Genomic DNA, 14834 nt, shown 5'->3' with positions numbered 1-14834 from the left:
CAAACAGACCATGTGATCGGGGGTGGGGGTGGGGGGTTGTCTTTGCCATTCCTCTTCCCAATAGTTTGATGCCAATAAATGACAGCTCTATGCTAGATTGAGTTTTTAAGCAGCATTCAATCTAAACTTGTCCTCTTCATAAGATTTTCAACTTCATGACCTAGAAGGAGGAACTGAGCTGTATAACGCTTGTATGGCCTCCACTAGTTGTAAGCAAAAATAGTTCTTGATGTGATAGTTTATATCAAATATAAACTGTCAACTGAGGATTCTCTCACATTGTGTGAATATCTTCCTCTGAATTTTTAATTCTTTAATTTAAAATGGTATTTTTTACATGGAGGAAATCATTAAAACTGTATGAAGCAAACCTAAACAAGCCCAGGATAACTTGTCATTAGGTGGTGATTATGCCAGGATTTCTACAGGAGAGAAACAAAGAGACTCACTCATAGCTTCAGCCTTACCTCCCAGCTATCTATACCTGTGGGCACAGGGAGCAGAGGGACTGCTAAGTACAATTGTAGACCAAGTGTATCCATGGGGAATGGCAAGGCGACAGGAGGTGGGAAGAGAACAGACAATGTGTGTGGGTGAATGTGTTATGTCCAAAAGTGTTCTTGGTTTCTCCTGTGCGTTACAGTTAACCACTGACAGAGTCTGGGAGCCTCTCTCCTGCTTTTATTCATGCAGAGATGAGGACATCAACCTGAATACTATGAGAAGCAAAGAAAATCCCTGGTCGTTCAAGTGACTTCAGAATGATTCTGATTTTGAAAATGGTACTGTGTGTCATGTAGTGACCTGGATTATGTGTCAGTTTACTGGAGTCTAGAGAGAGACTGCCTTATCTTCTAACTGGATAATTCTGCAATGAATTATAGGGATTTTGCACTGAGAGGCAGAGATGACAAGTCTGGATGAGCCTATGTCAGTTCTTGTCCAGCTTTTCCCCCTGAGATAGCATAATCAACCATAAAAGAAGAGGGAAGCGGGGGTGTGACCGCAGAGCATCCCTGGAGTGAAATCATGGGCTAGACATTACAGAGTTTACTTTTTCAGTTTCCATCATCATTTCCTCTTTCTTGACATCTCCCATTTTCTTCTTATCCTCCCTATAGTTTTAAAGAACTACATTCTGTGAAGTAATAGTAGGTCTTGTTTTTACCACAACCACGTCCATTTCCAACTCTGACAAGAAGTTAATAAACAAGAGTCTATGTTCCCATGATTTGGGAAGGAAAAGATCTTCTGGGGTTGGAGAGATCGCTCAGCAGTTAAGAGCACTGACTGCCCTTCTAGAGGTCTGGACTTGACTCCCAGCACCCATGAGCAGCCAGCAAGTCTGGAACTCCAATTTGAGGGATGCAATGGCCTCTGCAGCATTTCATGCATGTGGTAAACAGACATCAAAATGGGAAAACTGTACATCCACATAAAATAAAAAATAAATCAGTCTCGAAATAACAATATTAAAGGTCTCACTGTCATAATGACATGCACTATGCATTTGGCCAAGGCAAACCTGGTGGGCTTCTGAAGACAGTGTTTCCCTCTAAACTATTCATAGAGTGGGTCTTCTGCTTTCCTGCAGATCCTTTTACCTCCTTATGTCTGCATCTTTTGGCTTGCTCCAAGTTAGCATGGGGAAATTATCAGAGAGGTCTAGGTATCTCTGCTGTAATGTAGACAGTGGATCCTTAAATTTGCTCAAAGATCTTTCATATTTTACAAATCTTTCACTTCTAATCTAGAAATTAGCATAAAATAGAAGTTCTATACTAAAGTAAAAAAAAAGACTTTTATATACTTACATTTTACATTTTGTGTATCACAGATGACTTTTAAAAACTGGCACATGGCATTTCCATAAGCAATTCGTCACCAGGCTTAAGGGACAGAAAAGATTCTAATGTGTACTATAGTAGGAAATAGAGGTTTGGGAAACATTTCTAGGTAATACACATCAGCACATTGAGCTTATCATCAGCTGCAGACTTCATAGTTTTAACTATCTGTGAGAAACACAGACATCCATTATGTAGAGAAATGTTTCAGGAACACAACTAAGTTATCAGTTGTGCTCAGAAGTCAGATCAGCACCTCAGGACACAGTAATGCCTCAGATCAGCACCTCAGAATGCAGTTCCCTGGCCTGTAGAGAAAACATGTCTAGTTTGTTCTTGAATATAGGAATGGCTAGTAAAATGACATATTTAATTCACCATGAAAATTCTGGGAATAGCATTTTCACTGTAGCCAAACCCGTGGCTCAGGGTCCTAATATTGCCGAATGGGAGCCACCAGTCATCCTGAGGCTTTACTCAAACGGTATGCAAATCTCTGCTGTGGAGATTTAAAGCTTCAATTCCGGAGGTTTGTTTGTTTCAGAGAGCATGCTTGGTGACTCAGCTAGCCACGGGCTATATTTCTGGGGTCAAACATCCTTCCAATCACATTAGCTATGCTTATGGTTCAGACCTGATGCTCAGGGAGGAAGCAGGCTTAGGATATGTTTGCAGAGTTAACCTTTTCAGAGATTTTATCATCCGGTAGGGATCAAGAGTTAGTCTGTGTTCTAGTGTCTAGAATCACCAGCTGCCACTTCTGTCCATGTTCACAGAGATGAACTTGGAGGCCTCCATCTTTCCTCTCCAGGATCCAAGCTCAGCCTAGTAACTCAGAATACAGTTCACTGGCCTTTGGAGAAGCAGACCCCCACAGCAGGTTTACTGGCCCAAGAGGCCTGGAAACCCAGCATTTGTATTCAGGTTTCAGTGATGTGGTGTTTTGGATGTTACAGGCCAGGTTGGAGCAATTCAAATATTAACCTGCCCTAGGTTAGTGCTCTGAAAGCATTTTGAATGGTTCTAAGTGAAGGACATTGTCTTGGAGAATCTGAACAGGCTTAACTGAAGCTATTAGAAGACTTTAGACATTAATAGGAAGTATAAAGTTAAAGTTGGTGGTAAAAGGGAGGGTTGGGAGAAAGAGGGGAAGAGAAAGAGAGGAGAGAGAATGGGGAGGGGAGTGAGAGAGCGAGAGAGGAGATGGGGAGTCACCTCTGAGTGACAGCTTTGGTTTACCAAATGCAAACTCTTCTTTAATGCTATCTGATGGAGGTCAGGTTTTCTTAGTCACAGTACCTAAGTCAATTCCTTCCTTCGAACGTGTGTGTGTGTGTGTGTGTGTGTGTGTGTATGCCCAGTGCTTCTTTAATGCAAGAATATATACACTGATAATGTAATAAAGCTTTAGGATTCAGCTTCCAACTCTGACCCCCCTGGGATATGATATTAGCCCCTGAAATCTCTCTCGTGGCTGGGATGCCTTAGTGAATTCTTTACTCAAGACACTCCACAGTCTGGGTTTTAATTCTGCTTCAGGGTAAAATAGCAGAAAGGAAGAATATCAAGGAGAGAGGAATGTTGGGGTTAGTAGGAAAATAACTGCAAGCCTGAGGGGTCAAATGTTGAGAGGAAGGCCTGATAGACCTCCATTTGATCATCAGCCATGTGAGTCACCTGCCAAGGCTGCTGAGAATCAGGAGTTGGACTCATCCAGTAAAGAAACTATACTGAAACGTCCTTGTGCTTGTCTTACCCTGTATCTGTTTCATTGTTAGTAAACCTAGGCCATCCCATCACACATAAATGTCTGGCTGAGAATCCCTGCCTGATCCTCCGCCAAACCATACCCTCATCTCCCTCCAAAGTCTGATTTCATGCTCCAATGTGCCATGACCATCCCCCAGGCTGGGCCCATCTGGTTGTGGTTTCTAGTTTCCAGACTTCCTAGAAACAGAACTGCCTCTCTTCTTCCATGTCCTACACACATATACACATACACACGCACGCAAGCACGCACGCACGCATACAGCTGGAATTTCTGGGAGCCTCAGGTCTTGTCTTTTGCTATAGGAAGACACAGCAATGTAATTAGGAGCCTGGAAGCAGCTCCTTCTTGTGGACTAGAGTCCTCAGTCTACAGTTGGGAAGGTAGACCCACAGATTCTGACTTCCCCATTCCTCCTCAGCACCCTTGGGCTCTGCTTTGGGCACTGTTAGAAGGCAGCATACTTCTTTCCCTCTTCGCATTGGATTCACATTAGATGCTCACACCATAGAACCTTGCTGATGTCCCCACTGTGGATGCCCATTCTTGTTTTCCTCCACTGGCCTGCATACCTGAGGACCCTGTCACCTCCGCTCTAGCTTTCCCACCTTTGTCCTTTCTTCCTCCTCTAGTCTGTGGCTAAGAAGTAGCTTGAAGACTTAATATTCATTCTAGGATAATAAATCATGCATCCCCGGGCCTTGCCTGCCACCCTAAACACACCACGCAATTCCACTAGATAGATAGATAGCCAGTGGCCCTGCTCTCACTGCCCAGCAAACAAGAAACATGGGGCTTTTTGTCCAAGAACTCACACTTGGCATGGAGTTAGCCAAGAGGATGAAAATGATCAGAGAGTTTTTACATGTCAAGATTATTTCCTCATGTCCAGGGTCAGGTCGAACATTTAACCCCAGGGTTACTTAACTTGGCTCTGGCAGATTGTTTTTGCCTCCCATGCAGCCACTGCACATGGGCCCCTGCTGATTCCAGCAGACCTGGGTCATCTCTCTAGTTCTCACTACCGGTTCTTAGAACAACACAATGAGCTCCCCTCCCTCCCTGTCACTTCCCTAGTGAGTTGATCCTTGTGCCTCCAGGTGAATTGCAATATCCCATCTCCTTCCTCCTTCCTTGCAAGGCCAAAAAGAAACTCTTGTGCATCCCCTCTGTCTCTGAAAGTCATGAGATGAAAACGATTTAGGTACAGGATTAAGATATGGGAGAGAATAGGAAAGGAGTTCGTGGACGTGAACCTCTATAATCCATTCACTTGGACGGCAAGGGCAGGAGGGATCACTGCAAGTGTGAGATCAGCCTGAGCTACAGAATGAATTCCAGGCCCTCCAAAGCTACATGTCGAAGAGAAACCCTGTCTCAAAAAGTCAACAAGGTCAACAAACTATCACAGCAAAAAGGCTGCACCTCTCTTCCTCTCATGTATGCTCCTGAGCCCTTAATGGTTTTGAGAAATAGCTCTTTTTGGGTTCTGGGGCTCAAAACAGTCATTCTAGGACTCTTAAGGTCAGTGCCAGGGATGCCATGGCTGAGCACGCCTCTCATGAAGATAAGCAGAAAAGTAATTTCTCAAGTGAATAGCACTTCAAGTCACTTGAGCAGAAGAGAGGAAGCTGCCCACCTTAAATGGATAGTCCATGGGAGTTAGCAGTGACTCAGTACAGAGTAATAGGGGTACTCAGTAGCCTGAAAAAGAACACAAAAATGCCTGAATTAATCAATAGCATAGTAACACTGGCCTCCAAACTTCAGCCCATAAAGCTTCCTCCCCTGACAGATGTTCTAGAAATACCCTCATCTCATGCCCCTGGGGCATATGTAAACTGCTGGTCTGCCCCACATGGCTGAGGAATTGGAGCGCATTCTCCTGATCCATTTTCTGAGTCATCAAGCAACTTTCTTGAAGGAAGAATAGAAAAAAATCCAACTATTATTTTGCTTCAGGAATGGGTGTCTTGGTCTTGATATTTCAATTCCTTTTCTTTTCCTTCCTCCCTTCCCCTTAAAAGAAAGTGTGTGTGTGTATGTGTGTGTGTGTGTGTGTGTGTGTGTGTGTATGTGTGTGTGTGTGTGTGTGTGTCTGTGTCTGTGTGTCTGTGTGTGCTTGTGTAGAGCTATGTGCCTGGGGGCCAGAAGATTCCCAGGCCATAGTATAGCGGCCTGGCAGTTAGACAATAACTTCAGGACACACAGTGCTGGTTCACAGTGTCTGACTTCAGAAAAGTTGACTGACAACTGGTGAGAGTTAGGTTCTGGCTTCAGGTGAAGTGGAAACTCAGCGTGCCCATTAGTAAGACTTCCTTCCAGATTTAAATCTACCATCTTCTGTTCTGCTCTGGGCCTGTGGGGCTGGCACATGCAAACCTTAATTCTGCTCTACCAGCTGCTCCCTGTGAAGTTCTGCCAAGTCAGGGTACTAGAGAGAGGCCTCCAGAGCACAGAGATGAGAACAGGCTCCTCTTTCCTGTCTATTCCCAGCATACCAGCAACACTCACCATCTACTTCCTTTTCCCAGGGACTTCCTGTTCCTGTCAGCATCACTTCTGCCCCACTTCTTCCCTCTGGTGGTGACAGCAGAACAAGCAAGGGACAGCATCTGGACCCTGTGGCTAGTTTGCATTTATCAACAAACTGCATTTTGTCTTCACCCTTGGTGATGCAGCAGCTCCTCAGGGGGCCAGGACACATCTGTACAGTAAATACCCTCTTCCAAATTAGAAGACAGCACTGGTGCTACATTCCCACTTGTTCCCTCCTTGTTGCTAAAATTCCTTCTCAGGAGGAGAAGCAACATGTAACCCTTCTCCTAAGGACCCAGTGACAAATCGAAGCACAATACAACCTTACAACCAAGATTATTTTAGGGAACTGTGGTGGATAGCCCTGGTGCTGTTTGTATTTTGATGCAGTTTCCACTTCTTCAAGAAAGGCTGCCGGGGGACAAGGAGTGAACCACTACTTAGGTGACTTCCTGTGAACCTTGCCCTAGTGAATAAAGATTTCCAGGAACCAATCACTGGGCGAGGAGCAGCAGGTCGGAGAGGGGAAGAGGAGAGGCAGAAAAGGGTGTCTTGTTTTGGGATGGGGAAAGTATTTAGGAAAAAAATGTAGCTAACAAGAGGCCCCCACCCTCCGGTTTAGATGGTGAATCTGCCAGGATTCGATATGAGAGGAGTTATATTTAGTATAACTAACAAAATTAGGATGCTAGTTGCTGCACCCAGTGATTGAGTTACTTGTTAATTCTGAACTAAGTTTGTGTGATGTTTTCCTTCACAAGACAACTCAGCTGGGTTCCAGACAGAAAGGTACAGTGGCAAAGTATGGGTTTGCAAGAAGTGCACCCCAAAAGGCTGTGGGAGTTTGGAAGTATGGGGCTGGCATGGCATCAAGCCACCAGTGGGAACTTAGCGAGCTGGGTGGAGAGATTTCGGAGCTTCAGGTCAGTGAGTCTCCAGGAGATGACAATAGGCCGGTGCCGTGCTAGCAATAGTGTGGATTGTTTTTTATATTTCACCCTACAGGAAACCAATGAGTTTATTGGCTTTCCTTACAGAACATAGGTAAGGGGTTACTTACAGAGGTGTGGCCACTCCTCCCCCAATCTGGAAAACTTTACTCAGCAGAAACAACAAGGAGGACTTTCCTCATAGCTGCATAGATGGGGACACACACACACACACACACACACACACTTTTGCAGGCCATTCAGGGTAATTTAAGTAATAAGCAGTTGGATATTCTGGGAGTGGGAAAGGGAGGACGATGAGAGTTGGAAATTGGCCATAAGTCTATATCTGGGACGATCTCTTGTAAGCTGGGCAAAGCTGAATGCCCCGGGAAGGCAGCTGGGTGGCATGGAGGACAGTTGTTCACATGCCTTTCCTCTGTAGTGTTTCACTGTGGGGCTTTCCCTCCATGGTTCTAAGTCTTCATGTTCCAGCCTTTCCCCACACATTTCCCTGACTCTAGGGAAGGCAGCTGCTAACTGCGGCTTCCACCTCTGACACAGTTGAGGTCTCTACCTCCTTTCTTTTCAGCTAGCTATAAATCATTCAGAATTCCTTTTATGAAAATAACTAGTGTGAGTTCTATATCCTGCCTTCCCAGGACTGACATACTCAGGATTCTCCTCTAATCTAGACAGTAGCAGGGGGCCTGGAGTTAACACAAGACTCAGGTCCCAATTAGCACTTTCACTTGAGTGAGTCACAACCCCCTTCAAGCTGTTTAACCTTTAGTAAAACAGCAGAACACATTACTTCAGAGATGGTGACTGGTGACTGCCGGCAGAGTACAGCCTACCGATGTGGTAGATGTAGCCTGTCCTCCATATGAGCTCTCACAATACTGTCTGAGTCTCCTCTGTTGGAGCCTGTTTCTTAGTCACATCTGAACTCTATTAAGGCCATAACTGGAGCCTGGAGCTAGAGCATATCTAAGGCTCTTTGTCACCCTCTCATTACTAGCCAGTACAAAGCTGCGCTGCTTATGACCTGTGGTTGTTACTATGGAGAATGTATGTGGTGGTTTCAGCATGCTTGGCCCATGGGAGGTGGCACTATGAGGAGGTGTGGCTTTACTGAAGGAGGTGTAGCCTTGTTGGAGGAAAAGTGTCCCTGTGGGTGGGCTTTGAGGTCTCTCTATGTTCAAGCTCCATCCAGTGTGGAAGAGAGGACCCTTCTCCTGGCTGCCTGCAGAAGACAGTTTCCTCCTGGCTGCGTTTGGATCAAGATGTAGAACTCTCAGTTCCTACAGTACCATGTCTACCTGCACACTGCCATGCTTCCCACCATGATAATAGACTGAACCTCTGAACCTGTAAGCTAGCCCTCATTAAATGTTTGCCTTTATAAGAGTTGCCTTAGTCATGGTGTCTCTTCACAGCAACAAAAATGCTAAGACAATGTCCCACCACATATTCACGTGACCACCACTGCAGCCATATTAAGTGATGTCTGTCATTTAATGCTTAATGGCAATGCTTTCACTGGTAGAGACCAGTAATGCCCTTTTCTTTCCCCCTGCTTGCACCAGTCATAATAGTGTAGGGCCGTGGTTCTCAACCTTTCTAATGTAGCCCATTTCATTAATACACTTCCTCATGTTATTGGGTGACCCCCAGACATAACATTATTTTCATTGCTACTTCATAACTGTAACTTGGCTGTTATGAGTTGTAATATAAATATCTGATATGTAGGATGTCCGATATATATCCTGTTAAAGGGTCCTTCAATGCCAACTGGGTTATGACCCACAAGTTGAGAGCCACTGGCTTAAGGGCAATGAGGTAGCTCAGCTGGCAAAAGCTTTTGACAGATGAACCTCATGGCCCCTGGAATCTGCCATGGGGTGGGAGACGACCAACTCCCAGTGACCAGAATTTGGCTCTGGAACCATGATGGAAGAGGACAGTTGCCTCTGTCTCATTCTGTCCTGTGTTCCCGTTCATAGTGGCTGTTGACACGAAGCATGTGGTCATGGAACCACATTAGTGCTTTGTTCTGCCCCATCATAGTCTTCCCCACCCCTGATTCCCCCCATCTCACCCACCCCACACACACACACACAACAGGAGAGAACTGGGGAGGTGGCCATCACATGGTTTTACATAGGAGACTTGAAATAGGAAACACCTTAAAAACTATCAACCAACTTGCATTGTAAACAACCAGAAAAAAAGTTCCCTATACAGCCACAATCCAGCATGATTGTTTATTACATTTCTTCCCTGGGAAAGACTCTCTCCTACTCCAAGTGGGTAAGGGCTAACAGGAGGGGCTGTGGAGCATGGAAGGCAGAGGAGAAGGATGTCACACTGAGGACCTGGCTTGAGGTATTTGGTAGGGAACTGTCTTGGTGGCATCAGTGTTTCCCATAAGAGATGCACATGTGGGCAATATTTCTAATAGCAAGCTCTTCACACAAGGTGTCCCTCAGGTACACTCAAGTCCCCAACTCTCAAGGGAGCTCTATGCTCTTTGACCAAAAGTTCTTCCATAGAACAAAACCAGATCTCTATGCATAAGCTCACCCCAGACTAGCATTGGAAGGCAAGGAAAACAGTCTCTAAATTTAAATATGACCTCTCTCCACCTGAAAAGGACAATTGTCCAGGATGTGAATTACCTTGCACCTGGGAGCTTGCATCCTGTTTTTATATTCATTGAAAGCAAGCTTAAAACATATACCGAAGAAGTTTTGAAAGACAGCACACCCCCCTCTTCTTTTCCATGGCTTCTAGCTTATGTTTTTAGGAGAAGAGCTGGTAAGAGTTTAGACATCAACCCAAGTGCAAATTAACAACAAACTTAATTTCACAAACTGTTAATATTCACTGTGATTATTTCCTCTCAAGATAGTTCTGGCAGCTTTGGAGGAACAGCTGCAGTCTTCCCTCCTCACTTCCCTCCCTCCTTCTTTTCCTTCCTTCCTCTCTTTCTAAGAGACTGGGAAGGAAGGCAGGACTCTCAGGAATAGCAAAGCCTCAGGCAGTTCTTTCCTGAGCTGTTCCCAGGCACAAATGTGAGCAAGACACACATGGCTGAGAAAGTCAGCTGCACAGGAATGTGTGACACTTTCAGCAAAGTTACAGCTTTCAAGCACTGGAGTATCTTGAATGCAGGCTTCCTGTATGTACTGTTCTTCGGGGTTTCCCTTCCAGAGACTGGTTTCTTTCTTCCCGGTGACCTGCCTTCATGTAAGCACACAGCATCACTCAGAAGTTCTCCTTCTCCTTTCCCACTGTGTACCCCGTACACTATCCAACTTTGATGCTTGGGGAGAGATGGCTGGTCCATTTCTTTGTACACACATCCTCCCATATGAATGGGAAAGAAGTAACCTGTCTAGCAGTGGGGAAAGTATGTCTATGTCAGAGACTTTCAGTGTCTTTTATCCTAAGTTACTCCATACTGGACAAACCTATGGAGTTTCAGGCAGTGCCTTGCTCCAGAAGATACTCCCTCTCCTCTCCTCCTCTCCTCCTCTCCTCCTCTCCTCCTCTCCTCCTCTCTCCTCTCCTCTCCCGCTCCCCCTCTCCTCTCTCCCCTCCCCTTCTCCTCCCCTCCCCCTCTCTCCTCTCCCCCCTGCCCCCTCCCCTCCCCTCCCCTCCCCTCCTTCCCTCATAACTTCAGCAGCAGTTTCCTCGGGCCACTGGTCTGGTTCTTTATCAGTACAGACTCAGCCCACTTCTAAAGCCTCTTGAACTCTGCTATAGTTTGCTTAGCTTTAACTCATTCTGTAAGCTATGTACACGTATAACGTCATCAAGATATATTTACTGTGTGCTTATGAATAAACAGTAGCAATTAAGATAGAAATAAAAGAACCTGTATTTGCCTCAGCCAGGCAACCACAGTAGGGCAAGATTATATGACAAATTGCTGTCTTTGAAACTATTAGCCTTGTCAAGTCACTGTTACTCAATAAATTCTGACACTATAGAAGGACATACATATGTCTGTTACTGGCATACCATGTTCACTCAATGCAAAACTCATATTGATACCTTACAAAGTTAAACCCAGAACAGGAACTAACATGCCCTGATCTGAGGTTGGGAGCTACAGCTTCAGAGTAGCTCCTTGGAGTAGTAGACATCCTCCAGATTCATCCATGTGCTCACCTCTCTGCCCAGACTGTGAAAGTCCTGTCTAGAGCCTGCGTGGGCTGATCAAAAGCCAGTCTGAGCAAACTAGCTATTTTTTTACATAAAAATATTAAATTTCCACACAAAAATTTAGATCTAAAATGACCTCAGATTCAGGAATCCTGTTCAAGCTTCTCTACATCATGACCAGAGACTCTTGTAGGCTATCAGTCACTGGTGAGTCAGCATGACTCACAGTCTGCTCATCACTTGCTTAAATTAACCTCAAGGCTGAATTTGAACCTCACTGAGATAGCAAGGTCTGTGTGGGAGCCGGATCGAAGGGAAGGCACACTGCCTATTTTAAAAAGAAGTTCCCCAGATTTGTCCAAGTGACAACGAAATATAAAAGGATGATTTGTCAGTCTGAATTGTGACAGTAGCCACTTGGTATCTGGGATGCCTGAAAGCACAATGATGCATACATACTTTTTAATTAAATTTCTTTTACTGCTTTAAATTAGTCCAAATTGTCGAGGCTTCCATTTTGTCAGCTCAGACCTATCATCTCTTCTATCATCATCCCGAGAGGAACTCCAGGATTCCTGTGGATGGAATTCTTTGCTTGCTTTCAAACTTCCCCTCAGGTCTTATTCATGTTCAGCAGCCTCTATGTCAGATGGGAAACATGCAGTTCATACATGTACACATAAGCAACTTTAGCTGGACCAGTCGGAATAATTCATCCCCTGCTATAACCATGGGTCCAAGTGGAAGCTAGAATCATCTCAGAGAATAGCTTTGTTTTCAGATGGGGGCCAAAATCTGGGTAGATGGAGTGACTTGTCTATGCCTTTGCTGGCTTTAGCCAAACCTACTCAGTATGAGGGCTCTGTGCGCTATCATGCATTTGATAAGAGGAAGATCCTCTCATGACTGCTCTTCACAAGTATACTCTTTACTCTTGCCAAATAGCGGGTATAATTTTAACAAAATGCTCACCAAGAGCCCATCCTTTAATATAGATCCCAGAGGGTGAGAGACAGATTATCTGGTCAGCTGGAAAAAAAAATTTAGTCTAGCAAATGAGGGATCGTTTTCAGCACTTGAACTTCTTTTAAATAAATGACCTGTGGTTAATTTATCATCTCCCAGTTTTTATCCTTTAATCTTTAGTTTTAAATTCTTGATAGCAATTGCTATGAAACCTAGGCCTGTAATCAAGCCTGAAAAGAGAAGCACATCCTTCTGTGGCAATTAAATAAAAAGTCCATTTTATTTTTTCATGCTAAGCTATGATATTTAATTAATAGAATATTAGTCTCCTCCTTATAAGGATAGCTGCATCTTTCAACATTCTTGTGAGGTTGGAGAGATCTGCTGTGCAGGCATGTTCTAGAAGACTGAATGCAAGCATGTTTTGTTATCCATTCATTTGTGACTTTGATCATAACTGCATTTTCTGCAACATAAATGGTAAACTATACAATATGTATCTTTCTAAGCACATCAGATCAATTGTTAAACAGACCAGTAGGAATGATCACATTACAAACTTAAACTGAGCTACAGGGTAGAGCACATGACTTCATTTAATATTGATAGCAGCTCAATTTAACAGTTGAAAAAGCAAACACCTTTAATAAATTTGGTGTGAATGATCATATAGCCTGATATACTACTGTACAGGAGTGTATACATATAAATCTATATGCAGAATTATGTACATTTCAATATATAACACATATTTTACCCACTCACAATTTTCTTTTCATAAAGGAAGCAGTTTCACTGTACACAGATGTGAAATGCTACATTATGTCCTGAGTAATTGAGGGATTATTAATAAACTACTGAAAATTCTCTCTCTTTTTTTTCAGTTAATGATCCTGAAGATTCTGTACTAAAACATGAACAAAAGGATATTTAAAAGATTGCATCCAGCGTTGCACTTCTTATATGCAGAAAAAGCTAAAAAATGAACAACATCCATTGAGGTTTGGGTTAAAGGCCCTCAAATATTGAAGGTTAAAGAATGTCTTATTTGTAGGGGTTTCTGCAAGTTTTTAAGTAATGTTGCCTACATCCAATTTGTCAGGCATGGAAGACTCTTCCCATGATTGGGCTATAGATCCTTTTTGCTGAACAGGACATTCCATGTAAACGTCAATAGTTAGATATTCAGTCCAAATCCAAATGAACCAAACAATATGACGTAACTTAAAATATCTTTGAAATCTAGCCAGCCACATGGAAGGAAGATAAAAAACAAGCATATTTTGGTGAACAAGGAAACCAGATGAAAGTCACTTAAGGGTGGTCTGGTAAGCCATCCACAATGGGAAGTCCCAAGTTGGCTTGGCTCTAGAAGCCCCCAGATAAGCAAGCCACATATCCATCCTGCCACAGGGGACTGACTCGCTGCACAATGAGAAGAAAGTACTATGGGAAAGGCCACGTTCAAGTGCAGAGGTACAGTAACAACAGTCAATCAGGGTTGCCCTTGGCAGGCAAGCATCCCACTCCCAAACTCAGGCACTATAGATATGGTGTGTGAGGTGGTCTGGGCTGGCTGCTGCATGTTGCCAGAACAGGAGGAGGCAGGCTGGGATCCTGGTGCAGGAGTCCACTCTGCATCAGAGACAATTTGATGAGAAGGCACTGTGTTGGTGGTTCCTTGGTCGCCACAACTCTACCCTGTCCCATGGCTGCTGTAGTCAAAGACTCCTTTCTTGAAGAATGGTGAGAATTCACAAATGGTATGCTTGGACAGGGTCAGCCCCACTTTGTTGATGTGAAGGGGAGATGTCTTGGACTGGAGCATCACACTGAAAAACTCCCTGAGGTATTTCTGAGAAGAGACAAGAATGAAGAATATTGTCAAGACAGTGCTACAGTCAAGGAGGGGAGAAAAACTGTGCAGTATATCACTGACCTGCATAAATATTTATTTCATAAGTAGCACCAAGGAGAGAATATTCCAGAAATTTCTGGAGTCACCTGATTTGGTTTGGTCTTCACACTCTCCCTGGAATGATACTTTTCTCTTGGAACAGACATTGAGGAAACTGCTGGTGGGGTACACAAGAGGCTGGCCACAAAGCACAAAGTCTCAATAACAAGGAGTTTTCACTAAAGCATGGTTTCCTGGCTCTGTACTTACTAGTTTCAGGAGAGCCCAACCCCTATTCCCCCAAAGGATTTTGAATCTAAAATTAGGTGAAGGCAAGACACAGCCTAAAACAAGTGAGAAGAACAAAAAACATCATATCAGAGGTCAAAAGGAAACTTGACTTCAATTTTCCTTATTGAAGAGACTATGAGAATATCAATTTACTGGATAAACTGGAGATATTGGTTTTGTAGACAACAATTGGGCTGATGAGGCTATAGCCATGTGGTGGTACATCTGGCTTCAGGTGGGTTCTACTCACTTGAGCACATATAGAGTGCTTTTATCCACTGAGTCATTTCCCCAGTTTGGCTTTGTTTCTCTGTCTCTCTGTCTCTGTCTCTCTCTGTCCCCTCCTCTCTACTTCTGCCTGCCTGCCTCTCCTCCCTCCCTCCCTCCCTCCCTCCCTCCCTCCCTCCCTCCCTCCCTCCCTC

The 14834-nt window shown here is 44.1% G+C and overlaps 1 protein-coding gene across 1 annotated transcript in view; it reads right to left on the bottom strand.

The window, feature by feature from the left end:
• Positions 1–12474: 12474 nt before the first annotated feature.
• Kif16b (kinesin family member 16B) overlaps positions 12475–14834 on the bottom strand; it is a 276501-nt gene continuing 274141 nt past the window's right edge. Inside the window, exon 26 of the mRNA XM_028755092.1 lies at positions 12475–14079. Coding sequence (XP_028610925.1) covers positions 13921–14079 — 159 coding nt within the window. The 3' untranslated portion in view covers positions 12475–13920. The remainder of the gene's footprint in view (positions 14080–14834) is intronic.

The sequence above is a fragment of the Grammomys surdaster genome, unplaced genomic scaffold (assembly GCF_004785775.1).
Source record: "Grammomys surdaster isolate TR1022 unplaced genomic scaffold, NIH_TR_1.0 129, whole genome shotgun sequence".
NCBI lineage: Eukaryota > Metazoa > Chordata > Mammalia > Rodentia > Muridae > Grammomys > Grammomys surdaster.
This window is presented reverse-complemented; position numbering and strand designations above follow the sequence as displayed.